At 37.8% G+C, this 26,478-nt stretch overlaps 1 protein-coding gene across 1 annotated transcript in view; it reads right to left on the bottom strand.

Moving 5' to 3' along the window:
* Positions 1-327: 327 nt before the first annotated feature.
* Positions 328-26,478, bottom strand: part of KIAA1109 (KIAA1109 ortholog) — an 89,555-nt gene continuing 63,404 nt past the window's right edge. Inside the window, exons 54-85 of the mRNA XM_026042720.1 lie at positions 26,160-26,257; positions 25,687-25,872; positions 24,519-24,687; positions 23,978-24,189; positions 23,225-23,423; positions 22,629-22,688; positions 21,810-22,036; positions 20,663-20,793; positions 19,269-19,392; positions 18,984-19,093; positions 18,486-18,576; positions 16,062-16,306; positions 15,183-15,398; positions 14,627-14,807; positions 13,714-13,906; positions 11,568-11,729; positions 11,302-11,441; positions 10,031-10,232; positions 9,600-9,803; positions 9,310-9,489; positions 8,735-8,872; positions 8,209-8,466; positions 7,328-7,478; positions 6,899-7,056; positions 6,209-6,401; positions 5,827-6,044; positions 5,410-5,661; positions 4,719-4,922; positions 3,757-3,951; positions 3,198-3,332; positions 2,191-2,356; positions 328-994 (exon numbers count right to left, since the gene is read on the bottom strand). Of these exons, the coding sequence (XP_025898505.1) occupies positions 778-994; positions 2,191-2,356; positions 3,198-3,332; positions 3,757-3,951; positions 4,719-4,922; positions 5,410-5,661; positions 5,827-6,044; positions 6,209-6,401; positions 6,899-7,056; positions 7,328-7,478; positions 8,209-8,466; positions 8,735-8,872; positions 9,310-9,489; positions 9,600-9,803; positions 10,031-10,232; positions 11,302-11,441; positions 11,568-11,729; positions 13,714-13,906; positions 14,627-14,807; positions 15,183-15,398; positions 16,062-16,306; positions 18,486-18,576; positions 18,984-19,093; positions 19,269-19,392; positions 20,663-20,793; positions 21,810-22,036; positions 22,629-22,688; positions 23,225-23,423; positions 23,978-24,189; positions 24,519-24,687; positions 25,687-25,872; positions 26,160-26,257 (5,615 nt within the window). The 3' untranslated portion in view covers positions 328-777. The remainder of the gene's footprint in view (positions 995-2,190; positions 2,357-3,197; positions 3,333-3,756; positions 3,952-4,718; positions 4,923-5,409; positions 5,662-5,826; positions 6,045-6,208; positions 6,402-6,898; positions 7,057-7,327; positions 7,479-8,208; positions 8,467-8,734; positions 8,873-9,309; positions 9,490-9,599; positions 9,804-10,030; positions 10,233-11,301; positions 11,442-11,567; positions 11,730-13,713; positions 13,907-14,626; positions 14,808-15,182; positions 15,399-16,061; positions 16,307-18,485; positions 18,577-18,983; positions 19,094-19,268; positions 19,393-20,662; positions 20,794-21,809; positions 22,037-22,628; positions 22,689-23,224; positions 23,424-23,977; positions 24,190-24,518; positions 24,688-25,686; positions 25,873-26,159; positions 26,258-26,478) is intronic.

The raw sequence follows: 26,478 nt of genomic DNA, 5'->3' as shown, positions 1-26,478 counted from the left end.
TGCGGCGCGGCCGAGGCGCGAKGCCGCAGGGGCGGGAGCCTCGTTGTGGGCCGGTTAACGGCCGCCGCCCAACGGCCGCYGCCCAATGGCCCCCACCCAACGGCCGCAACGGCCCGCGCGCGCCTGCCGTCGCCGCCGCTGCTCCCACTCTGTCTGGCCGCCTTCCCGCGGGCGCGGGGCGCGAGCAGGAAGCGCGGGAGGCGCCGGGCCGGGATGGCCGCGGCGGCACCCACTGTTTCCAGGGCGGAGGGGAAGCCCAGCACGTCACTTCGCTCCCGGAGGCGGCGGAACAAAAGCCTGTACAATCATTAAATTTTATTACAAGTGTAATAATAAACTTATATTTTTTAAGCACTAAGGCAATCACAGTTTCGTAAGTTATRTACATATAATTTACACAAGTCTACAATGACAAAGCAATTACCAGTCACATTATCAACAAGGGGGTTGTGTTATGGCAAATAAAGTTATGAAAATTCACAGTTAATCTGCAAGTACTTTAAAGATGCAGGAATCATATTGCACATAATAAAACAGTGCCCAGGAGCAGATTTACAGTGTTCCAGCTATCCCTTCACAGRATGTACATTGGTCATAATCATGCAATACTTCAAATACAGAATGGTAGCATGTACCACWGTAAACAGTTACTCACAATGTAAGTTTTAAATAGAGTAGCAAAAAGCTGTTAGGTTTCTCTTTAAACCATATTTAAACTCAATATATAACAAAACACTTCAACAGAATCAAACGGAATTGTGGTCATTGCAGTCTACTTCAGTATTCTTCCTTGTCTTTTCCTTTCTTTTCCTTTTCATCCTGTAGTGCAGTACCAAGTTTCTTTATAAGAACTGACAGAACTTTGTCCAAGGGGTCCATGACGCCGCGCTGCAGCCACTTGGGAATAGTGGTGCGCGCATGGTGAAAGCCCAGCTTCTGCAGGATGTAGTCGACGCCAACTGGATCGATTTTTCTCCCAGTCCAGGAGATTAATCTAAAATTAAAAATAGAGAGCTCAAATGCACATATGTGTATAAACACAGATAAAGCAGCATGTGTTTGTCTAAGCAAACATCCATTTTTATCATTGGCACTTGCAAACAACTGAAGCTCGACAGGCATTCTTTCCAACTTCATTTATACARGTTGAACCACGTAGTATTTTTCTTAAGGAAGGAACAAGAGGCTTGAGGAAGCAAAGAAAATAGAAGTGGCAGCATCCAAATCCTTTCCGAGTTCATTTCACACTATTACTAGCTATAAATGTCATCTATCTGTCAGATTTGCTTGGCCTGGGTTCACATTCTGATATTGGGTGCTCCAGCAGTTTCATTAGAGATTAAAAACCCTGATAAAGACCAAAGTCATTCCCAGTGTGCACTGGGAGCAGTGGGTTGCTTGTATACACACAGTTCTTCAATGCGAAGTTTAAACAGTCATTTAGCAGCTGATCTGCAGTGCTTTTTTATTTTAAGACAATGGTTTATTAGTAAATAGAATTGCTTGCATTCCTGCTCTGCAATGGCAGACAGACATTACCCCATCTTGCATGGGAAAAAGGATGTTGTTGCATAGTGTCTCATGAGAAAAAAAAAAAATCAGGGTAGAGGAAGAAATTGAGAGGACGATCRATTTATCAGCACCTGATTTTTTTTCAAGCATATTTCTCATTAAGATGCTTATCTTAATGTTTATACTGTGCAAAAACTAAATTTTATTATAGAATGATGTGGGAAAGCAGAAAGGCAACTCTACATGCTTTCAGAAGAAAAACAGCAAAGTAAATGAAAGATGCAAGTTGAGAAACTGGATGCCAGAAAAGTCATTTTCAAAACTGGGATGTCATAGGAAAGAATAAAGAAAGTCATCTGTAGTCCTTAATGCACTGAATTTTGGTATAAACTCATTTTGAATATCCAACGTTGCTTTTACTAACAGTATTAGCTCTAAGCAATTTAGCTTCCAAAGTTTAGTTTAGAGATTAACTAATGTGATCAGTTGGGCAGTTAGCCAGCTTTTGTCATGCCCTGTAACAGCTATTTTTCATATCATCACTAAGAACCAAAGTCAACTTGTAAAAGCATCCACATGTAGTAGATGAAGAGCATCAGCTGGAAACATTTGTGGTTTGAAGGACAGAACCCACAGATAAAGCACATAGAACTGACTGCAGATACGCCCGCTGGTTACCTGAGGGTGGGCTCTAAATGCCAAGTATTGCACATGAACTCTCTCCAGTCGACTGTAGTGTAAGTAATGCTTTCCTCTGCTTCTCCGTCAGTGGAGCTCTCGTCAAGGACACCAACAGAGTTCTTCTGTCCTGGACGAGCAGCCAGAATGCGAGGAGGAAAAATAGCTGCAAAATGGGCAGAAGTTTTAAAAAGATAACACTAGAATGTCAAGTTCTCTCTTCTGCATCAGCCCAAATCATATATAATTGGAGGTCCTTCTYTAATCATCAGCCCAAATCATATATAATTGGAGGTCCTTCTTTTAAATGAAATGTGTATCACTTTCTATAATCAAGTCCTAACAGAATTTGTCTTAAGGCATACATCATCCAACAGAAAGTTAAATAAAACTCCAGATGGTAAAATAGGAACAAGATTATCACTTCAAGTAACTTGCAGAAGATCATCAGGAGTGGATAAGGAACACAAATCCAGGGATATGTCTGCCCTTGGAGGCACAGTGCACATAGGGGCTGTACTGGAGGTCACTCACTGGACAGTGAAGAACCTCCTGCACCTAGATAGCACAGTGAAGCATCGTAGCTCCATGAACACAGCAGCTCTTCTCAGCTTACAAGTCTGGGTGCAACTGCCCTGTTTCCAGTTCTGTATCAGCAGACTTGAAGCCAGACCAAGTTTTTCCTGAACAGTGCTGTATTTTTATGAARGGCAAAAATACCTGTGATTTCTTGTCTTTCAGTCCAAAACAACCAGGAAAAAAAGTTGTGTTTGTTTTTTGTTAATATGCAATTCAATTTCACKCATCAGTAGTTGAAAGAGAACTATCATTTTGTACTACTAGGTCCAAATGTTTGATCCTACTTGTCCTGACTTCAATAGACAAAAAATACTTATTTTTTTCTTTACAATTAAAACATTTGAAAAAAATCATAGTATRTATTTGTATACTTATAAAATAATGTTGTAGTATGACATTCACAAATTGGTCCTCATACGGTAACTTACCTTTTTCTTTTTCTTTTAGATAAGCGGACACCAAGTCATGCAAAAACATAATCAGTTCTGCATCCATGGTCACACAAATGTGGTCYGTGAATTCAGTTACCACACTGCACTCCACCTTTGGTTTAGCAGCTGTATCTACAGTCAAATAAAAACAGTATTGATACACTTTTTGACAGGAAGGACCACAATTAAAAATGGTGTTTAGCATCCTGAACGTTCTTCTCACTGGTTTTCCCCAGATTAATTTATTTTACTTTATAAAGGAACTTGAAAATTTTGTTCCTTTTTTTTTTTCCCCTCCTCTCTCCAAAATAGTCCTCTCTTTAACATTTTATTAATAGTTAGGAAAAGAAATAGCTGAAACATTTGCATTCATTTCTCTTAGGCTGTTCTACAGTGACCAGTGTCTGGACTAGATATTCTCTTTCTCATCAGAATTCCCTCTGTATTTTATTTCAAAATGGTGTTCTTTCCTGCAGATCTGCAGTGAAATATCTTTGTATTTAACTTCTGATTTTGAAAAACAGCTTTGAAGAAAGTCAGATGGCATTTACTGCACCTTGTAATGAAGGTTCCTGTGGCTCTTGAACATGTATAGACTTAAAGTCCAGCTGCATCCTTGGCAGTGCAAAGATAGTTTCAGTTTCATGGTTGTAACTGGAGCCTCCTCTGAAGCCACTTAACAAGCTAGAGCTTTTCACCGTTGTGCTGCTCTCTGGGTTATTAGCATCAACATTTCGAAGCAGGTTTAATTCTACAAGGGCAATAAGACAATCCTCATTTCAGCAATCCTTTTTAATAAAGTCCTGTCAGCATGGACGGTGACAGGTTTTGSGATAAATCTAGTTTCACAGTGGCAATATCATCTACCAAAATAYACTTTAGTGAGAATCTGCACTCAACAAGTGGGGTGGGGGAACAGGTCTTGATACCCTAGCATCTAAGCATCTATTTTTTTTTTTTTTAGAAGCTTACAGTCCAAATTTTATTTATTTCATCAGTCTATATTTAGATTTAATTTAGATACAGAACCTAAATTCACTGGTCTAATACTAATATCAAAATCACAGCTAAGCATGAATCCAGTTTTGTCATGTGATTTGACCATAACACACATGCAACATTATTTGAATTAGTTACCAACTTCTAAAATCACGGCAAGACAAAGTTCCTATTTAATTATATTGGTGTATAATGATTAAAAAGATGCTATGCCCTACCCTGCACCCTACAATATGACCACAACAGGTCAAACAATCAAATAATTAGGTTGTTTATATTCTTAAATACTGCAGTATGTAGATGTAGTGAAACAAGGCGGGGCAAGAATATTTAACAGATAGTGCCTCTACTTGCGAGCACCAACCACTACATCCTGTTGTGTCTTTCAAAAGCAATAAATATTAGTCTATCAACAACTTGATTCTTTGTTTTCTTTGGACTACAAACTATACAGCTCTGCCTATATGTCACATTCTGCAATTCTCCTATGCAGAGGAGTTCAGCTGAGCACAATCTCACCTTCGTTCCTGGTTGCTGTAACGTAATTGAACCACTCCTTCACGCTGGCCACGCCGTGCGGGGGGTTCTCGTGCCGGCGCCTGGTGATCTTGGTGATCGTTGCCATGGGGCTCTCGAGGGCTCCGCACGGTTTGGTGACCATCGTGTTGTGGCCCAAATGAAAGTCCAGGGTTTGCACGACGTACGTAGAATGGTCACTGGAACCTGCATTGAAGGCACACGATGTTTGGAGAAAAAATATGTAAATAAACAATACGAATAATTATCAAGCAAGTGCCACTAAAAACGGGCCTAAAGCTTGCAAACAACAAAATTTAAATCCTCACAGCAGGTACAGCCATTAAAGATTTCTCAATATTATGGCAAATGCAAGTGATAGAAGACTTGGAAGATTCAACACTTAGAAGCCAAGACCGCATAAACACAACTGTGTAGCTACCCAGGCAGGCAGTCCCTTTCATTTTTCCAAGGACTTATGCATCCTCAGAAGACTCCTCTTTATTCCACATATCAAGCAAGTGGTGGTAAAAATACATGGGAGGGAACAAATATTTTACGTAAGYAGTAAATTTTGGAAAAATCATCTGGATTCAGACTTCTAAGTTTTTCTCTAATTTCCTCATATACATTAATAAAATCTTTAAATTTATTAAAGGAAGAAAATGCAGAGAGACGACATGCTTTGAATTACCATCTTCCCAAAATTTCTGTGCTTCTGTCCAAAATGCAATGTTGGGTTCTTCAAGGTGAAATAAGGCCCAAGATTTTGAACGGAAATTAGGTCCATGAAAACAAGCCAGTGTCATATGGTTTCCATGCAAGCTCATGGATCCTCCAAATTGCATTCCATCTTCTGGCAGTGGTTTCTGAAATAAGGATATATGGCACCCAGAGACCACCTTCAAAACTCCTGGCCAATGGCGATGATGAGCTGCATCCAACACTAGAAAGACATGCAGTAGCAAAAGAGAAAAGMAAGTTAGGAAAAAAACGGATACAGACAAGATGGCCACTGTTTTATTTAAAATAYTGCATGAAGTCGCTCAGATGAGAATTAGAAAAATCCTTTTTGAAAATTACGCTATGGGACAACTTTTGTGCCACTTACACTGCTCATGGGAGCTTCTCTCTACATTGTTGGCCATTGTCTTTGGAGGAAGATAAGGAACAGGTCCCCAGGTAGACAGAGCTCGTTTGCTTGTATCAAACTGCTGAGTAAAGAACTCCTGGAGTTTCATTCCTATTTTTATCAGGTCTGGTGTAGTCGATCTTGAAATCATCACTTGGAAAATATCCCATTTCAAGTCCCCATGGACAAATATCTCACTAGATATTAAAAACAACAAGAACATTCACAGTTAAATTGTGTCTTATACATGATAATAAAAAAAGATCTTTTGCTTTCTAGCATGCCCTTGCTTTCTGTTAGAGCCACTGGACAGAATCCATACAGACAGAATTTGGAAACTAAACATAGCAAACAATTTTACCTTTTATCAGAGATGCTTGAATCCAAAGCATTATACAGATTAATTTTCCATTCATCCTGTAGTTTAAGATCYGCATTACTGAAGATGCCCATTAAGATACTGGATCCCATATAGTCAACACGTGCCTCAGTAGAACCCATAGTGATTTGAATTTTATGATTGGGCTGTTGGTTTGGATGTTCAGAAATATGAGCTGAAATAGAACCAAAGCAATACAGAAATACAGCATTAAAAACAAGGAGGTTCTGCCAATAGATCTCACTCTTAAGGCCACCCACATGATGCAAAGGGACTGTGAAGACACTCAGATGCACTGGAAGATCCTTACACTGTGAGGCACTATAAGGGTCCATCCCTCCCCAAGCTTCTTTTGCATTTCCTAGGCCATAAGTACTTGGGAAATTCTAGGAAGAGCTCAAATGCCATCCAACATTTCCAGTTGCCATCTATCCAGCCAGCTGAGGGGAGCACAAGAGGGCACAGCTAGCTACTGTAATTTAAAGCAATTCTGAGACTAAATCAGGAAATTTGCAATTCAGATGTGTGCTTAGCAGTTGGAAGGCACAACTGAGACTCCTAAGTATTTGTGCACTACAAGGTTCACAAAGGAAGGTATGGCATGTATACTGCAACCTTCTCATTGCTTGTTGTCCAGGGCAGACACTAATGCTGACCAAGTTTCCAACTTACCCACCATCTCCAAGGTGTTAACATCTATGGTACCTCCAACAACTCCCCCTCTGGAGTCCAGCTGTGATCTTCCCAAGCCAACAGACATACTAATTTCCCGATCTCTGCTACTACCCACAGACAGACGGCCTTGGCTTTTCAAACCACTGGTAGTCCACCTAGAACAGAGATGAAAATGAGTATTTTTTTCCATCTACCAGACAAGCAACAGAAAATTACTTACTGCAGAGTAATAATAATCTGGATTAGGCACATGGGACTGAGATTAAGTATCTACCCGTATCCCTGAGGGGCTTCATGGCTCAGAACAGAAAAAGGCAGGGTTTCAAAGCTGCACGATGGCAGGCCTTTATTAAATGGAGGGAGCAACAGTCTTATCCCAAAACAACACGGTCTATTTAAACACATTTGATCTTGTTTTATACTTACGTAGTATTGCCCATTACATTGCTCATATTCATTTGGACATTTAATTGCTTAAGGTTCATGGCAAATACAACAAGTGTTTCCCACGGTGTTCCTTGCTGGCTTCCAGCTTTACTGGACTTGTTAAATGGAGTTGATGTTTTTGAGAGAGTATCTAAAAAAAATGAAGTAAATAAAAAATATARAAGATTGCACGGGAGAAAAATGGCAGAGTATATACATTAAAAGATACTACAGGACAGGCCTTTAAAGTGTAGTGTGAAATGTCAAGTAATGATAGATTTAAATAAGCACAACTCATAGGAATGCAGTCTATCTACACACTTATTTTTACCAAAATCTTGTAGTTGGTCATGCAGAAGATTTTTAATTCTTAAACTCTTTTAAAAGTGCATGCAAAACAAGAATTACATGCATGTGAATATTYATGTAATTTGAATATTCTTCCTTACTCCTTTCACAAAAATTGTAATTTTACAAGTCTGTAAAATTGCATTGCTTATGAACAAACCACTCACACATCAAAAATCTTTCTCCAAAGATATTTTCTTTTAAAAAGTGTTCATATACTTGCTTTCTAAATACAGGCTAATTGCCTGTGCTTTCTTTTCTTAGATATTTTTCCTAGGTTAAAAATCAGCACTCAACCGAACTCAGCTAAGTAACTCCTGCTCCAGTAAAAGGAATTCCAACAGTTTACAGAAGGTATTCTCATCAACTATATTTTGCATCACACATTCCAGACATTTTCCTAAGGTACTGGCTCTGCACTCCAAAGATTGAAAAACATTTTATTTCTGCTTCTTACGAAGTAGTAGAGACACTGATTTTTCATGTAACTGCTGGAAATACTCTAAATAATAATAAAGCCATGTTCTACTAACCTCTCTGAGGCACTGAAGAGTCAGACACACTCCTGGATCTTGTAACAGATGGAGATTTTAAGCTGTGGGATGCTGTCCCAGGTGACATACTGCTGTTTGCACTATGCTCATTAAAAACATTAGGTGACTGAGCCATGTGTGTAAAGGAGGCCGACTGGCAGGGTTGCTCCCATGTCCTACAATACGCTTTCCGTGACGATTCTGGAGAGAGGTGCTGGCTCACCCCTTCAATGGAATCTGGTGTCCCAGGACCTGATGCTGCTGGAAAAAGTAGCAGTATATGAAAAGGAAGCAAAACTATTTCACTTTTCTTTAGCAGTATCCTCCCACCTACTGGGAAATGCTTGCAGAGYGTCAAGCATCAAGCTTTGAAATAACTAACTCATCATAACTGACTTTTTCTAATGTTTTAAGTATTATCAGCTCTTTAAACAACTCAGTGATCCACCTAACTTTTTTTTTAAAAAAAAAGCAGGGGGAAAAATAACAAAAAAAAAAAAACTAGGAGAAACCAAGAGTATCTTACCTGGCAGATTTATTGTTTGATCACCTAGGAAGAGCCTCCTAGCAATGCTTCTCCTGTACCAAGCCCTTGGGAAAGCCAGAATCTCACTGAGTCGCCGCATGTCGTACTTAAAAGAGGCAGATCCTATATCACAGACAGCTGGCAAAGATAAAGCAAACACACAACCGTAAGCACTCAGTAGTACCAGGTTTTGTTAACCAGATCCACTTTATAGGGTGTGAGGGCATTATCTTTTAGCATAGTCAAACATTTTACCTGTGAGCACTACAGTCACTGTTGTAAGGGAAAAGAGTTATTAAAAACTGCAGTTTTATGTCAGAAACATGTCTCTCTATTTGCTTACATTAAATGAGTTAGGAAGATAACAAGGTGCATCTGCCAACAGGTACTGCAAGTAAACAACTGAACATTTCATGACAATCATCACTTCACTCTAAAAGAAGAAAAATTTTACTCAACACAACAGATTTCCAAATAACATCCACAAGAGCTGTTCAGAGTAAAGTGTACCACTGGAACAGAGGCTCACTCAGACGAATAAGACAGAACAAAATTAAACTGAAACAAGCATTTACCAGATATGTTTATCAGTGTAGTATCTATCTTGCTTGTAGCTTTGCTTGAAGACTGACTCTCAAAAAAGGAGGAACCTCCTGAGCGCCTTATTCGCGACAGGCTAACTTTCACAAACTCAAGGTTAATGCTCAAAGAATCCTTCCGGCCTGTGACTGAAGTAGGTTCCTCATCTACATTACCTAGAAAAAGAAAGGAGAAAATTTAGGCTCAAAGGACCCTTTTAGATGTTCCATCCAAAAATCATGCCTTTGAAAATGGTCATTAAGACAAACACAAACTCGTTCTGTACCTAAGGCTCCTGATCCAGGAGTTAGAACAGTAACAGCAGATTTTTGTTTTCCTGCTCCATACGGATGAAACACGTAAAGGGAGAAATCCGACATGCAGGCAGTAAAGCTCAGGCCTGAAGAACTGCTACTAGAGGTGGTCAGGTCTGACTGACTACTGCTGTGTCGCGTTCTCCCCAGAGGGCTGCCTAGTCCAGGTGATGAACCTGAAATCATTTGTTTTCCAAAGGTTAGTCTTATATGAAAGCATTTTCAAACATGAAATAATACTGTTAACATAAYTAAACAGATCAAGTCTCCAACCAACTACATCCCCCTAAAAGTAACCTATCTTAAACATAAGCTTTGAGAAAACTGATATTGTTATAATTTTTGACTTTTTATTGTTGTTGTTACAAGCTGCATATAGTGTAATCACTCATATGTGCATTACCTGGTGCTCCAGACTTACTAACTGAATTCTTTGAACCACTCTGTGAAGCAGTGCCACCAACTAGCACATTTTCTGCTGTGTATATTGTGCCTAGTGTTTCCAGTTCTCCTCGGTTTGAAGAAAACACAAGATCCAGGGAGGGCAACTTCAGCATACATTCAACTCTTGATACCGGCAAACAGCTGAATTTGATTTGGGAGGGCTAAAGCAGAGAGAGAAAATAAAGGATTTAATTAACAAATACTTAATACTAAAAACACACCAAGTTTAAGTTATAATAGAGTGCCACTTTTWAAAAAATATATATAAACATATTACATCTTTTCAGACTGTTTTTAGAATTAACAAGGTAACTCAAAAAGGTTTATGGGAGACAGCCTAGAGGGAACAAGATTGACTTCAGGGAATGCCTCCTTCCCCAGATCTATTATCTGGGACAAGGTATAAGAAAACTCAAACAGAAGATTGTTGGATGCAGCAGATAATACGTCCATTCCCATCTCCACTCTCTGCAASTCAATCCACAGCTTGATTCCTTTCATCAAAGAACTGTGCAAAAACAATTTACTCTTGAGCAGATCCTGGAAGCCCTGCTCTCTGCTCACACACACATTGTTGGCCAGCTGAGCTGAGCTGGCATAAGCTGAGGGAGGCTACAAATCATTGTAGCTAGTTTTCATATGCATAAAAGAAACTGTTAGCATATTCAATGTGGAAACATAATCAGACTTACACCATAAAGCTCAAACATATGGAATATTAAGTAATGTGAATACGTCTTATAGATGAGAACGGCATTTTGCTACATTTTTATACCTAGCATAAACTGAAAACAATCTGTAAGCAGTGCTTTTATGTTGTAATTGTAGCTATAAATAACAGATGTAAATGCTAGTTATGAAAGATATTTTCAAAAGACTCCCAAGATACACAAAAAGAACCTATGGATGACGAAAGTGTGATCTCAAATGTGCAAGAACAAAGATAATGCTTCTGACAAAAATTAGCAAGTAGTTATGATTAAAAATGCTCAGAACTTGTGTGATTTTTTCAGGAGAGCTCATTTCTATTGGTCTCCTTGCGACAGAAACATGTCAGAACTGCTGCAGGAAGTGTTATTTATCATACTAGGCATGCCTGTGTCAGAATGAGCACTCAAAAATAATTCAAATGAAAACAATACAAAATGAAAAATGCTTTGGAAGCCTGGCTTGTCTCAAAGACTGTGACTGAAGTTGCTTACTATACTAAATGTTGGATTAAAACCTCACCTGAACCCGTACATAAACCACTACATCCACAGGGAAGGACGAATACGCTGATGTCGATGATGATACCAATGACGTCGTGGACTCCTCTAATGGATCTTGCATATCAAATTGCCCCATGTCTTCATCCTGTGAACTAACAGCTTTAAACAAGCACAAGGATTCATCAGAAAGTGGAATTTAAAGGGAAAAGCACCTCAAAGCCATAAAATTTAAAAAGACAATGGCCTAAAATATTGCAATATAAAATAGATATAAATAAAACCTACCTGCATAATTCCTTTCAATTGGCGTAATTGGAATGGTTTCAAGAGCCTTCTCTAGGAAGTCCAGCAAGCAGGGACTAATCACCATTTCCTCTGGCAACGACTGGAGCGCAACCCACGCATAAAGCTTGGCAGTTTTCACACCACCACTTCCTTTCCCTTTGGCTGCAACAGGGGGAAGATACAGTTATCTAATGTAGTCCATTTAACTACGAATGATAAACTTCAGGTGATATTTCATAACTAACAGCTCTTTCCTCTAATCTTCTGCATCATCATCATAATCTGAGGACATAAATTTGAATAATTATAAATAAACACTAAGGTTTTACAAAAAAAAAAAAAAAAGGCAAAAACCCCTATTTGCTTATCATGCCTGATGGTAACTGCACTGTGCCTGTTCTTGACCAGGTGATCTTGCACCAGTTTCATCCCTTTGCTTCTTTCCAAATAGCACAGAAATGAGCCACGTAAAATTCTTCTCCAAACAGATGATACAAAGTGAGCACTAGCTGACTGGAGATGAAAGAATATTAGGAAGATGACACAAAAGATTTTGGGAAAAATGTCAGCTTGAACCAAGAAAAAAAACAGAAAAACAACACCTCTGAATGGTCAAGTCTAACTGCACTTATGCAAAGAACAACTGACAAGTCTGAACAAGCAATTTCAAAGCCTGGAGACAACCACAGTAAAAGATTGCTCTGTTTTAAATCTTTGGAGAAGGCTAACATTTGAATTCAATTTCTTTTATTTCTTAAGCACGACTTTTCATGCTATGCAAGCTATTCTGTCCTGTGCCTCTGACACAGATTGTCCCATCTTGCTCTTACTGCAGACTACAGACACTAAGACAAAATAGTTTCTGTTCAAGGGAAAAAGCAATACAGATAATAAATATTTAAGTGTTTTTATATAATAATATTTAATAATATTTACCTGTTCTAAAATCCTACTGTTTTTAAATAAGAAACATAAATGCATAATGCAATAATTGCAATGTTTACTTCTGGAAGACATTCACTCTGTTGTCATACAAATGTAGATTACTGTAGTCCCTCAGAGGTAGGACTTAACAGATACAAAAACAGCAAAACTTGTTAACTAGACATGGTAATAATTTAAAGGCAAAGAATGAAAAGAAGATATATATATAAAAACCAAACTGAAGAAAAGTAGTATTCATCAAGACTATGCAATATTCAGTAATCAAAAGATGACGAACATTTTAAGGGGTCGGAGGCAATGGCTAAACAGCATGGGTAAACTGAAGGTGTCCCCATTTCTACTCCTCTCTCCGAGCACCTCAGATCTGTTTGTAAAAAGCTTCTTCAGCCATTACTTCTCCCTGCTCAAATTTTCACAAATTCTGACTCTTTTGTTTCTAAAGTATGATTCAAATACTGAAGGAGAGAGGAGTGAAACTCTAAGAAGGTGGAGGTGCAATCTGCATACCTCTAGATCTGACATGATGYAGAGCAGGAACTCCTGCTTGAAAACAAGAATCATTTGAGATACAACAAGCTTTGGGTATTAGAACTCGCATTCTTCCAATTCACAATAACTTAAGGGACTGCAGAAGTTGAAACTGCTAGTCTAGTATTTTGATTATTTCAAACACCTCTTTATAATTGTGCAGTATTACAGCAAGCAACCAAATTCCAGAAAGCATTTTTTATACAGTAKGTTCATGGCAAAAAGCACTAGAAATCTTAAAACATCATTCTTCAAATGATGTAATGTATGCATGTAAGGATTCCCTTAAGTTATTTTCCTTGGATTATGAATAAAGCTATCAGCATGCCCATTTTATAAAAATACTTAAGGTTTACCTTCCAATAATGAGCATTATTTTGTTATACGAGAACAGAGACAACTCAGTGATGGCCCATCACTGTGATACACTGTGACAGACCATGATAGATATTACTGAGATTGTTTCAACAGAAGATTTCTAAAAAGGCAAAAAAAAATGCAGCTTTATGAATTGCATTCATGCTTCTGGGATTTGGTCTCTGTAGCAAATAGTTCTGCAGACTTGATAAATATCATGATTCAATYAATACGCAGTCAGATCTAAAGCTAGTAGATTATATAAAGGAAAAATACAAATCTGTGACAGTTTTAAAAGGTTATTGTCTATAAGTACCTGATGGGATGGGTGGGGGTTGGGGAGGAAGCAAGGTGTTAGTCTTGCTGTGGCTAGTGCTAGGTAAAGGAGGAGGTGTGGCAGTATCTTTCATACCATACAGCTTGGACTCTTTGGAAAGGGTTCTTGGCAAAGAAGATCCTCGAGAAGTGTTTGGTGATTCAGTCTTCAAAGTCTTAGAGTTGTAGTGTAACTGAAAGCAAATAATACTTCATTACTTCAACAAAAAAAAAAAAAAAAAAAAAAAAAAAAAAAAAAAAAGAAAAAAAAAAAAACCCAGTTTCTGCATAGCAGCTTTATCATTCCCTTCTATTTTGTTTGAAGTATTTACAAAAATGCCATTGTAAGATATATTACTTTCCCATCGCATTATAGATATAGTTGCTGCATCTACCTGGAAGTTTTGTAAGAAAAGAAGATTATTTTGGAAGATTCTTACTGGTATAGCAAACGTCAAGCCACAGAAAGAGAGCTTTATGTATTATGTACTAACCTGTACTTCTACCAATTGTAGGTATTGAATAGGAGAGGTACTGAAGGTACTGAATAGGAGGAGAACTGGTAGGAGAAGAAAACATCCAAAGGAAAAGTAACTAATTTCTTTATACTACGTAGTATCACATACATTGTTCCTTACAGAGCACCTTTTGACCTAGCGTTGCTTTTGATGGGTACATACATAAAGAAAACGAGGATCTAAAGCTGTTAAGCTGAAAAATCTGTTAACAGTTTTCAACTATTAGATGTATCACAGAAACATTATTCCTATTTTAGGAGTATTTGCAGAATTGAAAAGTTTTTTTGCTGTTGGATATATTAGCTTGTACATATCATAACAATGTAGTTGGTTTTCAGTCATATTTGAGTTGAGATAGAAAGTGTGTTTTCCTGTACAATTATGTGCTACTTTTACCTTTACATCCACTCCAGGAATATAAAACACTGTGGTTTCCACATCACTGGATTTTGTCTGTAGAGATGATGGCACTTTCTTGCCAGCAAGTAAGTGAGTAGTAGATGCATAATTAGTTTGAAATTTCTTCTTTTTTGAAGGAGATTCCTGATCTAAGCTTCTGGAACTGCGATCATAACTCCTAAAATACATGGAGGTTATTAATATAAACTTAATATTTTTAATAGAAGTACATTACCTGCAATTAAAAATGAAGACTGAGAAGAAACAAACTTGTAATATCAACTATATGAAGTGCAACTCCTTGTGCCATACTCGGCCATAACAGTGGCAACTCACAGTAATGTTACAAAATTGTGGTAAACTGTGAATAATGTGATGCTAGCAAGCTAATGCATCTTCATGCTTTTCAGACAGGTTGGTGCATAAGAATTATTAGTTGCTGTGCATTTCATAACAGTAACTTAAGCAATGGAAATGCAAGTGCTATAGCCAAAGGAGAATAAAATACTGATACCCTGTCCTGCACAGGCTAACTAAGTAATAAGCTTCATACCTTCGCAAACTAATGTCATCATGTTCCTGCTGAAGCGTTGTAGGATGCAGCACACACTTTCCACAGTCAATTTCAACCCTGATATCCAGTTCAAAGTCAATATTTCTCTCGGTGGTAGTGCCAGTCACACTTCTGTTGGCAGGCGTTGTTGGCCAGCGCTCAGTGAAGAGCTGGTGGACTGCAGCGAAGCCTGTTGCTTTCTTGCGAGAGGTATTCCTGCAGAGCCACAATTGGGGATTAGATCACAGGGTGGCATTTAACTGAGCAGAAACTAGGAAGTATTGTTAGGCTGCTTTCACACTCAGCATAAAACACTTTTAAAGCTCAGAAACCTTCTAACTGATGGGCAGCAATACACTCAGCGGTCCTTCGTTGGCCACTCCCCGTGTGTCCTTCAATGGGCCTTCCTAACCTTCTATGGTCTTGAGTACTACAAAGAACTAAGCCTTCCTTACTTTAAATTCTCAATAAGCAATAGATAGGACAACAAACATGCAATTATTTATAATATCATATTTACATTATTGTATCACTTTATAGAGGAATAATTGCTGGATAAAACTGGAAGTTGTGCTCTAACAAATGTYATTTCCAGTAAAATGTGCCCTTTTGCCTCAAAGCATCTTTTATTCCAAGTTCTTATGTTCTGTTTCTGAAGATTTTTAGTAGTTGCATCTTTATAYGAGCACCCAACTTTTCAAGGCAGTATTTCTCCCTCTCCAAATTATACCTGCTGAACACAACTTCAACCCACCTTTCACATAGACATTCAGTCAAAAATCAACCCTTCAGCAGTAATAACAGTTCTTGTAGACTTMAAGTCAGTATCTCAAGTGTATTTGCTTATTTTATATGTTCTTTGTCAGGATCATTACTTACGGAGGCTTCCTATAAAAGTAAGTCCTCTCCCTTTCATGGTCATCCTCCTTGTCAGAGTCTTCACTGCTTGACGATARGCTGTCGTCTCGACGGCCTTCTTCAGGCTGGAAGGGAATGCCGGGTGAGAAGGCTGCTCCAGTTTTGGATGCACCGAACACCGAGCACGAGCCTTCACTAGCAGATGAGTAATGGGAGGGACCATCAATAGTTACAGACAAAAGGTCCATTTCGGTCTCCTCTGGAAACTGATTGCAAAAAAAAAAGGTAGTTAGTTTTCAAACATACTGTTTCCATCAAGAATGTATTAGATAGCTCAGGGAAGGGAAAAGRGAAATGGTTTGAGAAACTCTTGCACTTAAGTTTCTCATAGTAGAGAGATACTTGATGTAGGAATTGCAAGATGAGTTACGGAAAAAAAATTCAAGAAATTAAAGCTTGCTGAGGAGATATTGCCACTGCCTAATGATTCGTTCGAATTTGTTAGCTAAATAAATATCATKCTCTGATCATTTCATACTGTCAGAAGTAAGAGAAAATATCATTTAAATTAAAAATACATATTTTTTGAAGGAAGAGAACAAAAGATAGCGAAAAAATCATCACGAACTTTGTAACAGAGGGAAATACCCAGAAGGGTTAGTGATACATACATGCAGAAAGCTAACACAGAATGCACAGTGTCATTTTAAATTTTGGACTCTGATCTTGGACAAACTTTCAGATGAAAGTATTTTAATATGAAATGAATTTTGGGCCAGATTTCCAAAAGAGACCTCCAATTTTTCACACAAATCATACCACATGCACCACATAACCATTTCTGGAACACTGACACCATCATTATGCAACTGAAAAGCATACAGAAGTGTTAGGTTAACACCATTCTGTATTACTACAGAGCTACATAGCAGGTGTCTGCAAATTCAAATTAGGATTGTATTTAAGTTTATATTAAGAACTGGCATTTTAAGATTTTTTTTTTTTATTCAACAGCTGACATTTAACATTGATAATATTTTGTTAAGCCAGCAAAACTTAAGATAACTGTACTTATAATTATGTATGGGGAGGGAAATTATGACAGCTTTTATATGTGAAGATATTTGTATGTGCAAAGCACATTTCTAGGATTCATTTCTCCTTCCCCCTTGGAAATGAGAATTTGTTCCCAGAAAAGTGAGTTGGAAGGGAGAAAGAGCAGTTTATCTAAGAAGTTATTTTTAGTAAACTTCTTGTTATTATACTTAGAACATGGGTTTCTTTTTGAGCATTTCAAAATCAGTTTGCTCTCCCTGTATTCAGTTTCAGCACATTTCCTATTCTGTATTATCTGGAAGTGTCTTAAGCTGGAGCAGGTACAGGAATTCCGAAGGACGAGGAGGAGATGCCCTCCCACCTAACAGTTGCTTTGTACTGGTGCCAATGCCTGCAGTCCTGGAACACTGTAACGTAAAGGACGTAGATGTAGTAGGTAATGCTCAAGACAGGTACCAGCCAAGGCAAGACCTTCTGCCTTTTTCCATGAGCTTTACTCAGAGTCTTCGCAAATACAGAAACAACATTTTGCTAATTTATTTTATGAAACTACTAAGTTTTAACTCTACATAAAACTTTATATACTCTGGGGGGTCATATGCTTCTGCTCACTTTACAAATTCAAATTTAACTGTTTTCAAATTTGATATACATTCTGGTTAGCTGAGTGCAGAAAGAGATGAAATGCTGAAAAGCAGCTCCCTGTGAGAAACATTAGTTCTCTGGCAAAGAGYAGTTGGTTCTTCTCAAAAATACCTGAAAAGACCCTTCCCCTGGACAGCTGGATTGTTGTTCTATCCCCAAAACTGTTTTATTCAACTTTGTTAGAAATGAAAAGAAAAATATAAATTAAAACAATTGCAGTAACCTCAGCTACACAAAGGAAAAGAAAAACCAAAAATAAAACAATAAAAAAGCAATAGCAACATTTTTTTTAAATGTGAAAACAAAACAAGATTTCACAATGCTTTTTAAACATATAAAGGGATATACTTGTAGGACTGCAACAAGCGAACCCATTTCCAGAACTCTAAATATATTTGAAAGCAAGAAGCACTAGACAATTTTTGCACAATTCTGCTGAAAGCACCCACAAAAAAACAAGTCTTAGTATTACTTGTATGTATCTGCCTGGAAAAATATCACTTTCAAATATTGCTCTAAATAACTCAGTTAATTTCCACCTCAACATTTCATTTAATTTCCATGTTAAGAAATCAAAACATCCATTTTCCATCCAAACAAATCTATTTTCAAGACCTACCAATGTTTTTACACACATGCCCACACATTCGAGCCACCCAGGTCTGCCTGGGTATTCCTGTCTCATGCACTTGTGGGCAAATGGCCCGTGACATTAATTAGTAGCTCATATAAAGTAATTCTTACAGAATCCTGTATGTTAAAGGTCACTCTTGGCCCAGGAGATGCTGCATCTACACGGATATCTGGGAGATCTTCACTGTCTCCAAGACGAGAGCTATGAGCCAAGGCAGTAAAAATAATCTTGTTAAGTTTTTAATACAGGATGTAGTGTCCCTGTAAACGTTTAACTACGCAAACACACAACAATTAAAGAAGCGTGGTCAGCGCTTGGCATATTATCAAGGAATCAAATATTAAATCAGAACTGAAGCTTTAAGGTACATGAAAATGGAAGAGAAAGAACAGAAAGGAGGAAGGAAGGTACACACTCTTTTGCCAGGGTGCATGTGAGGCTGCACACAAAAACACTCATTTTCAGAACACTCCTGTCTTCCAAACAGAGCTCCTCCTATCCAACCCAGCCACACACAACTGCAGCCTAAAGTAAAAGCTCAAATCCAAGACGTTCTCCATTACCCCTGCTGCTAGTGCTTTCATGGAGCCCAAACCCCAGAGGTTTACCTTGCCCTGTCCATTCTCTTCAGAGGTGGTCTCCCTGATGCTGAAATGCTCTTAGAGCGGCTATAGCTGGGTTTGTACCCAAGACCCCATTTGTCTTTCAAGGAAGCAGCCTAAAAGAAAAGAGRGTATTGAAATGAAACCCTGAGGTGAGGCACCATGAAAAGAAAAACACAGGTCCGGCAGACTACTGTCTACCAACATCTCTAACCATTTCCCTTGCACTAGCTGACAGAAACACACAATTCAAGTGCTGCTGTATTTTTCACGTAACTTCATGTTGCTTACCCTCATGCTGGATCGCCGAAGCTTCTTGCGAACGTCTCGGCGGATGTCGTTCACAGCCACCGACTCCAGCTGCTGATACCGCTGAATCTCCTGATTTATAGTTCCCTCACTTGCACCTAGTTTTCTGGAGATAAGTTATGGCTGAGTACCTCACAAATAGATAACCACTTCACACACTGCGTTAAAATGATACACTACTATCCCTGTAAAACATCCCATCATCATTTTTTCAGTGGTTACTTATGATCTGTGCCACCTTTTCTGAATTCAGCTGTAGAAGATCTGCACTTATTTCAGTATACAACTTCTTGCCAGTGGTTATGATAACCACGGTGGAGAACAAGAACGGATAGTGCAGCAACTCCTGTACTTCCAAAAGCCCTACATTTMAGGGCTTTCTATGCCCTTTCAGTCACAAGTCCCATTAGTTTTTATTAAAAACAGCTATGCCAAATCAGAGGACTGCCAGCAGGCTGAAGGAAGATGCTGCTGTAGCAGCCCAACAGTCCCATCACAGAAGTGACAGCTTTCTACAGAAGATTACATTCTGCAGGAATATCACCGCTATATAATTCCCAAAACTCTGGTGTYAGCTACTTTGAATAAATCAAGATTTACCAAGGCATTAAAACATTTGGAATAGAAAGCTATAAAACCTAATTTTGACTCTTGCATTCACATTTTGAGAAACACTTAACCTAAAATCCAAAGTTTGAAGCCTTCTAACTGCTTCAGAGCAATTTTATTTCAAGTACAAACACTAAAATATACCTCCTCTGTATTATTTAATACATAATTTCCAAGATCTGTATTACCATCCCAAACAGATTCATTTATAGTAGAAGTGTCTTAGGAAAAAAGAAAAGAAAGGAAAAACCTGCTAAAAAATGAATACAATTTGCATTCCCCTCCGGCTGTGAGTATTTTTAAATTAATGTCTTTAGAAATTTAGAAAAAGTTATCACATATTGAGTAAGTTTTAATTTAAAAAAAAAACATGAGATACAAAAATAGATAATTTAAATTAAATTTATTCTACTTTCACTGAAGAGGACATTATTAATTTATTAATTAGTGCGATAGAAACAAAGGTGCAACTAGAGTTTGGGATTGGTAAAAAAACTGCTAAGGATCTAGAAGGAAGAGAGACTAACGCTGACACTTGAAGATTGTCATTCACTTGAAATTAACGGTACTTGCTCATCTAATTTTTTCTTAGGGAGTCATCAAGGACAGTTTTTTCTGAGCAAAACAATAATTTCCAATTGACTATCACAAATGCTGCAAAATATGATATAGATAAAATGAAACAAAAAACAACCTCAGGTGCAGTTTTGTTGTTGCCCTGTCTTACGTAATTTAAAGCAGATCCACATGAAGGAAACCCAACTTACTTTAAATCATCAATTACTTTCGCTTGCTCATTGAGTTCTCTAATATCGACCAGACGTTTCACAAATTTTCTTCCTCGCTGCTCTCCAGTTTGGACACTAGAGGCTCCCTGCCGTCGGTGATCAACAATCTCCTGTTTAAAGTAAACATGTAATTAGTGTCCTCCTAAAAACTAGACATGAGTATTATTTAACGACAGACAAACTGAATTTTACACCTTAAATTTTGGAGTAGTGCATGCAAAAAGAATCATTCTCCACTCAAAAGGCAGCTGATTGGATTTTTCCAGTGATCCRAATCCCATCATTCAATTAGACACGCTTTAGCTGCTACATACATGTCCCCATGAGCAGGATCTGCCTGCTTTCCTATGGGATGTGCTAGACTGAGGAGAGTCACACTTCGCTGACCCCAAAAGATACTCTACAGGAACAGAGTATCGGTGGCTTGGGGGGCTCAAACCCAGCAGGTGATTTACAATCCGCTGCCCAAATGTTAGCTTGCGTGCATCTCCACACAACGAGCCTCCACCTGATTTCTGAACAACAAACACGACCGTTAGTATTCTGGAGTTAAGTTTGCCCTTGGGCAGGCAAGAGACATTGAAGACAGCCATTGAAGAGGATCTGTTAAATGGGTTTTACATGAAACCAAAAAACAAGGTTAACAAGATCTTGAGCAAAGGTAGCAAAAGAAAATTCTTCTAGTTGGCTTATCTCGTTAGTAACTTCTTCTCCTGTTTTCTAAGAAAACAYATCTACAGGCACAGTTTTTCCAAAGAAGATATCAGAAATTAGGTGCCATATTTCCATGTTTCCAAATCCATAGCGCTAAAGACCAGGAGAAATACAATCTATGCTTTCTTGTTTCTAACTCTCTAACTCTCAAGCTTAGAAACAAACTGCTTTAATTTATAACATGAATTATATTAATTTATAACATATATATATAACTATATATATGACATATATACACAGAGGCATAAATATATATATATATATACACACACACACACACACACATATATATGTCTGCAAACAGACAGGAGCATGTTGGATGCAAAAATTCAAGCCTAAACCTTTCCATTTGATGGAAAATGTTGACAAGCCTTTTCTTACTCTTAGCACTTATTTTGGGTGATTCACTTACTGCATGTATTGTGGGAGACATAGTGTCAACTTCGTCCTCATCCGACAGATCGGCTATGTTTACAGAGTTGAGGTCAGCAATATCATCAATATCTTCTTCTCCTGTCAATGTTGTTAGAGTGTTGCCTAAAGCATTTAGTCTCTTCCCAATGTTTGGATCCATGTGGACATCGATACCACACATCTTCCACAACACRTTGAGTGTCCAGGTTCCAGCGCTACTACTTTCTGGGTTAAAAAGAAATAAGTAAGTCTTAAACAGTTTTTTTCCTCCTGTAAAGAGTTCCTACATTGGGTCTCCCATTAATTTGCCAAGACCATGTTTATCGGCTATGAACAACTGTCTTCTCCACCTTGAAAAACTCTGAGGAAAACCTCTTCCTAAACTGAAATGCTCTTTATAAGTACCTCAGAGGTGGTAAATTATGTTTCTTTCACAAATTTTTGTGGCTTTTTTGTGTGTTTGCACACAAACACAGCTGAAAAAACTAAAATCCCTTGAGCCAAGCTGATCACCAGGAAAGGAGATAAGCACCTCACAGTTCAGTTCTCACAATTTCAGACAAGCACACTATTCAAGAACAGGGTTTCTAACAGCAAAAAACTTAAAGCATGTCCCTCTACATCAAGAAGTGCTGAGCTATTTACAGATTAAGTGCTGAATAAAAATGCTGGAAGATGTCATAATACATTGTATGAATAACATCTCTCCTGGATACTACATCTTCCCAGGATTTTTCTAGTGAGTGACACTTTTCAACATCAAAATACAAAAATGGCTGTAACAGAGTGAACATACAAATACACAAAAGGGTATTACCTGCTGCAGCTTGTCCCGTTGTCCTAGAACATACTTCGTACGTACCATCGGGCACAACACCTGCATAAGGAACACACTGGTTAGGCACAGAGACAAAATTACTGTTAAGCAACTCTTGTCRAATTTCACCTCTGCTTCAGGCCCTACACTAATGAAGTATGAGTGGCACTGGAGTGGCATTTTTTATTCTAATCAAATTGTTTTATTTTTACTGGTAAATTACTTGGTAACATCCAAGTTGCTATACTCTAATAATTCTGTATAAATTCAACAATCTCCATCATCCAAGTGGAAAATAATTTATATGTAATTAGTAAAAACCTACTAGGATATTATGAAGTACATATAAAAGCAATACATTCAACTCCTCCAATGCAGAGAAATACACACAAGGAAAAACGCAATGAAATCCTTAATAAAGAAAAATAACRTTTGGCAGTAATACAACTTTTGAGGTCCATATTACTTTGGTTTCAAAAGGTTGAAATCTTCTCTTTATCTTTTGGATAAATTTTCGGTAGTTTTGAAAGCACAGACAAGTGTAAGAGGGGATTCAGAAGTGAAATGCTATTGTCCAGAAAATCGCAAGCACTTACATGCATTCATGACTAGATCTCCTCGTATTTCTGGTTTCCAATCATCCCAACTTGTCTCAAAGCCATCAGCAAAGCGGATACAAAAGTTTTTAAAATGACCTTTGCTAACTAAAGACTCTGAGGAGCAGGCAGTGATTAATGTACTTTCAATGGTCAGGACTAAAGCAGAGCCAGTGTCGAGATCTGCAGTGTGGTTAGACTGGAAAGTAAAAATAGAGAGAGAATTTACTGGTGACTGCAAAGTCAAGATGGTGACTGCAAAGTCAACTATAACTTAATGGAAATGATAACATGTATATTTTTCTGTTTAATAAAACAATATTCTTATTCCTTASTTTGATTAAATAAAAACACAGTTAGAAAACTATGTTAAAGCCAAGAGGTTCAGAGTTTTTCTGTTAATAAGCCCACAAAAAGTAAAAGATGAATGGAAATTTCTGATGGCAGGTTTGAAGAAAATATGTTCCACCTGAAACATTTCCAAGGATTTCTCGAGGTATTGAGCTCATATGTGGTGTAAGCAAGAAACTATTATGTAGTCTCAGATTGGGCACAACTCACCACTGCACAACCTCAGCCTTTCCTGAACAAAAATACCACTTCTGCCATAAGCAAYGTCACTACTGCAATGCCAGCATCCTATGATTTCTATGTTAGTATGGTGGCAAATTAATTTCTCTTCATAATAATYGCACACAATGTACAAATTGATATTTCACAAACTACTGTCCTTCCCTTCAGATCTCTGATTACCTGAGGTGTGTTTGTGATGGGCAGGCAAATTCCTAAGTCATTGACAGTCAGCTGAAGAAAAAGGGTTCCAAAAGCCTGGGCAGATGTTTGCTGGATTCCTGGCAGCATATCTACTACTTCTTTGGTGGCCATATGAATATCTTTATGTAAAGCCATCCTCTGCTCATTCCAGTTGTCATAAGCAGCCTTGTAATTCAGCCAAAATAATACAGCTTTATGACGAAAAACAGAAGTGAACAAAAAAAAAATAAATAAAAAAATGCACATGCTCATTTAATCTTTGTTCTTCTCATTTTTACTGATTTCCATTACTTTAAGACTGCATCATCTCTACACACGAGTACAAACACATAAACACTCATTTAGAATGCGGACACACCAGTCTTGTGCTGCAAGGACCACGACAGACAAAGCTCACAATAAAATACAGAAAACGATGATATCTCTCTCAGCCTGAGAAACTAAGRCTTGAATAATCAAGCCTCTATAAAAGATATAGCTTGGGCAATAAGAAAATAGATTTTGACAACTCTCTCAATACCTCTGTCAAAGGCCACAGGTTGGGCAAAAACAATTGGTCTGTTCAGAGTAATAAGCACAGCTTCCCTATCTGATGAACCACTGATTTCTTCTCGAAGAGCATTTCTTAATCCAATTCTTGTCTTAAAATATGCAACTTGATGGAAGTCTGAACCAGCTTCTTCATAAACCTTAAAATATTCAGAAAAACAAAAAAGGAAAAAGAGGGACAAAAACAAGAGAGCACATTGCAACAGGGAGGGAGTGAGGAAAGAGAAAAAATTAGATTACTGAATTTGACAAAATGAAAAATTTACAGTAAGTAACATTACAATAAGCAGTATGTCCTTTTCCTTTTTTCCTCTTCTATTTAAAGTATTTCTAAGAAAATTAAACTTCCATTAATTTCTGATTGCTRTATTTCTTTATCATGAAAAATTAAATAACATACCTGTTTATATATCCACATCCCCYGTAATGGCATTTACAAGTTTTAAGGCTTATATTTTTGGGGGAGGATTCACAAAATATTGTATCATGTATTTTGTGCTTTGAGGTGACAGTGGATTTAAGAATCCTAGARATACAATGGAACTACACCAGACAAACCAATTAAAAATGTAGGTTAATACAAATTTATGTCACATCTAACCTTATCATTTCACACATGCACCCTAAAAATGATAATGATATCAATAAAAATTCTGAAGTGGGCTCAGTAACAAATCCAGCACTATTGCAAAAGGTAAATAACTTCCAAAATACTAATGGAAGATGAAAAGGAAGGGGAGGCGGAGTAGGAGAGGAATGAGGGGGAAAAAAAAATAAAGGCAAAGCACTTTACTGTCTCTTCTGTAATACATGCATACTGATCTTCATAGGAAAAATTTGCTAACTCTTCCAAGAAAGCCACCCTCAGTTACCTCTCACACTGAAGTGAGAAAATTCATTTTGAACCACTACCATATATACAAGATAAACTCCAAAATTTTATATGTTGCAGAATACTCAAACTTTTCAGAAACTGAAAGAAAACAAAAAACAACCCCCCCCCCCCCCCAACCCCACACCCACTCCAGAACCAGATGAGAAAGACAAGGAACAGTTTCCATTTTTTTCTGCATTTTTCAATCACCCCCAGTTGATTAACAAATTCTGGACTGCTGCATGCCAAGATGCTGAGCACTAACCTGATGTTTTACAATCTGTCCCAATGCCAGATTTAGATCCACCTGGCATTTACCAAACAGTTTGAGGTAGCTGCTGCTTCCTGGCATTGCTTTGGTTTGGAGCCTGTTGGAGAGCTCAAGCTCTATTAATCCGGTTTCAAATCTCACAGCCCGCATTGAGGGAGTTGTGGCTGTTACTTGAATTCCCTAGCAAATAAAAAAAGGTATAAAGTTACTCATGATCTGGCTCAGAAACATAAAAAGAATTCTGGGGGAAAAAAGTCTTCATTTTGCAATAAAAACAACAGACGGCATAATGATTTTTCATGTGGTATCATAGGCGTCACTAAGTTATTTTAAAAAGATGAGAGGAACCAAACTTAAGATTGAGATTTTTTCTTCATGCAGAGAATTCTCAGCTCAGAGCTYTGAGGTAAAGATCGAAGCACTCTGTGATTACATCTGAAACAATCATTTTGTCATTACAAGACTACCTTAAACTGTAGGCTCAAGGAGTAAAGAAGAATTTTGGGCTTCTCTCCATCTGTTGTGCCGTCATGTTCATTCCAAAGAGGTATCGGCTGTTCCCCTCCTGTATATATTAAGTGTACATACTCAGTTTTAGCAAAGGAAACATAAATAAATATACATATGTAAAAAGTAAAAGGTGACCATCAAGTTCAGTTTCAACCAATATTTTGTTGGAAATATATCAAATCACATACACAAGGTTCGAGACAGAACTTCCTCTAAATGAACTGAAAATAACTAGTAAACGCTTCAAGTATTGTGTAAACTGCATGAAAAGCACTG

Source organism: Nothoprocta perdicaria, unplaced genomic scaffold, assembly GCF_003342845.1.
Source record: "Nothoprocta perdicaria isolate Ctin4 unplaced genomic scaffold, notPer1 scaffold_312, whole genome shotgun sequence".
Classification (NCBI taxonomy): Eukaryota; Metazoa; Chordata; class Aves; order Tinamiformes; family Tinamidae; genus Nothoprocta; species Nothoprocta perdicaria.
Note: the sequence above shows the minus strand (reverse complement) of the source record. Positions and strands in the feature narration are given on the sequence as shown.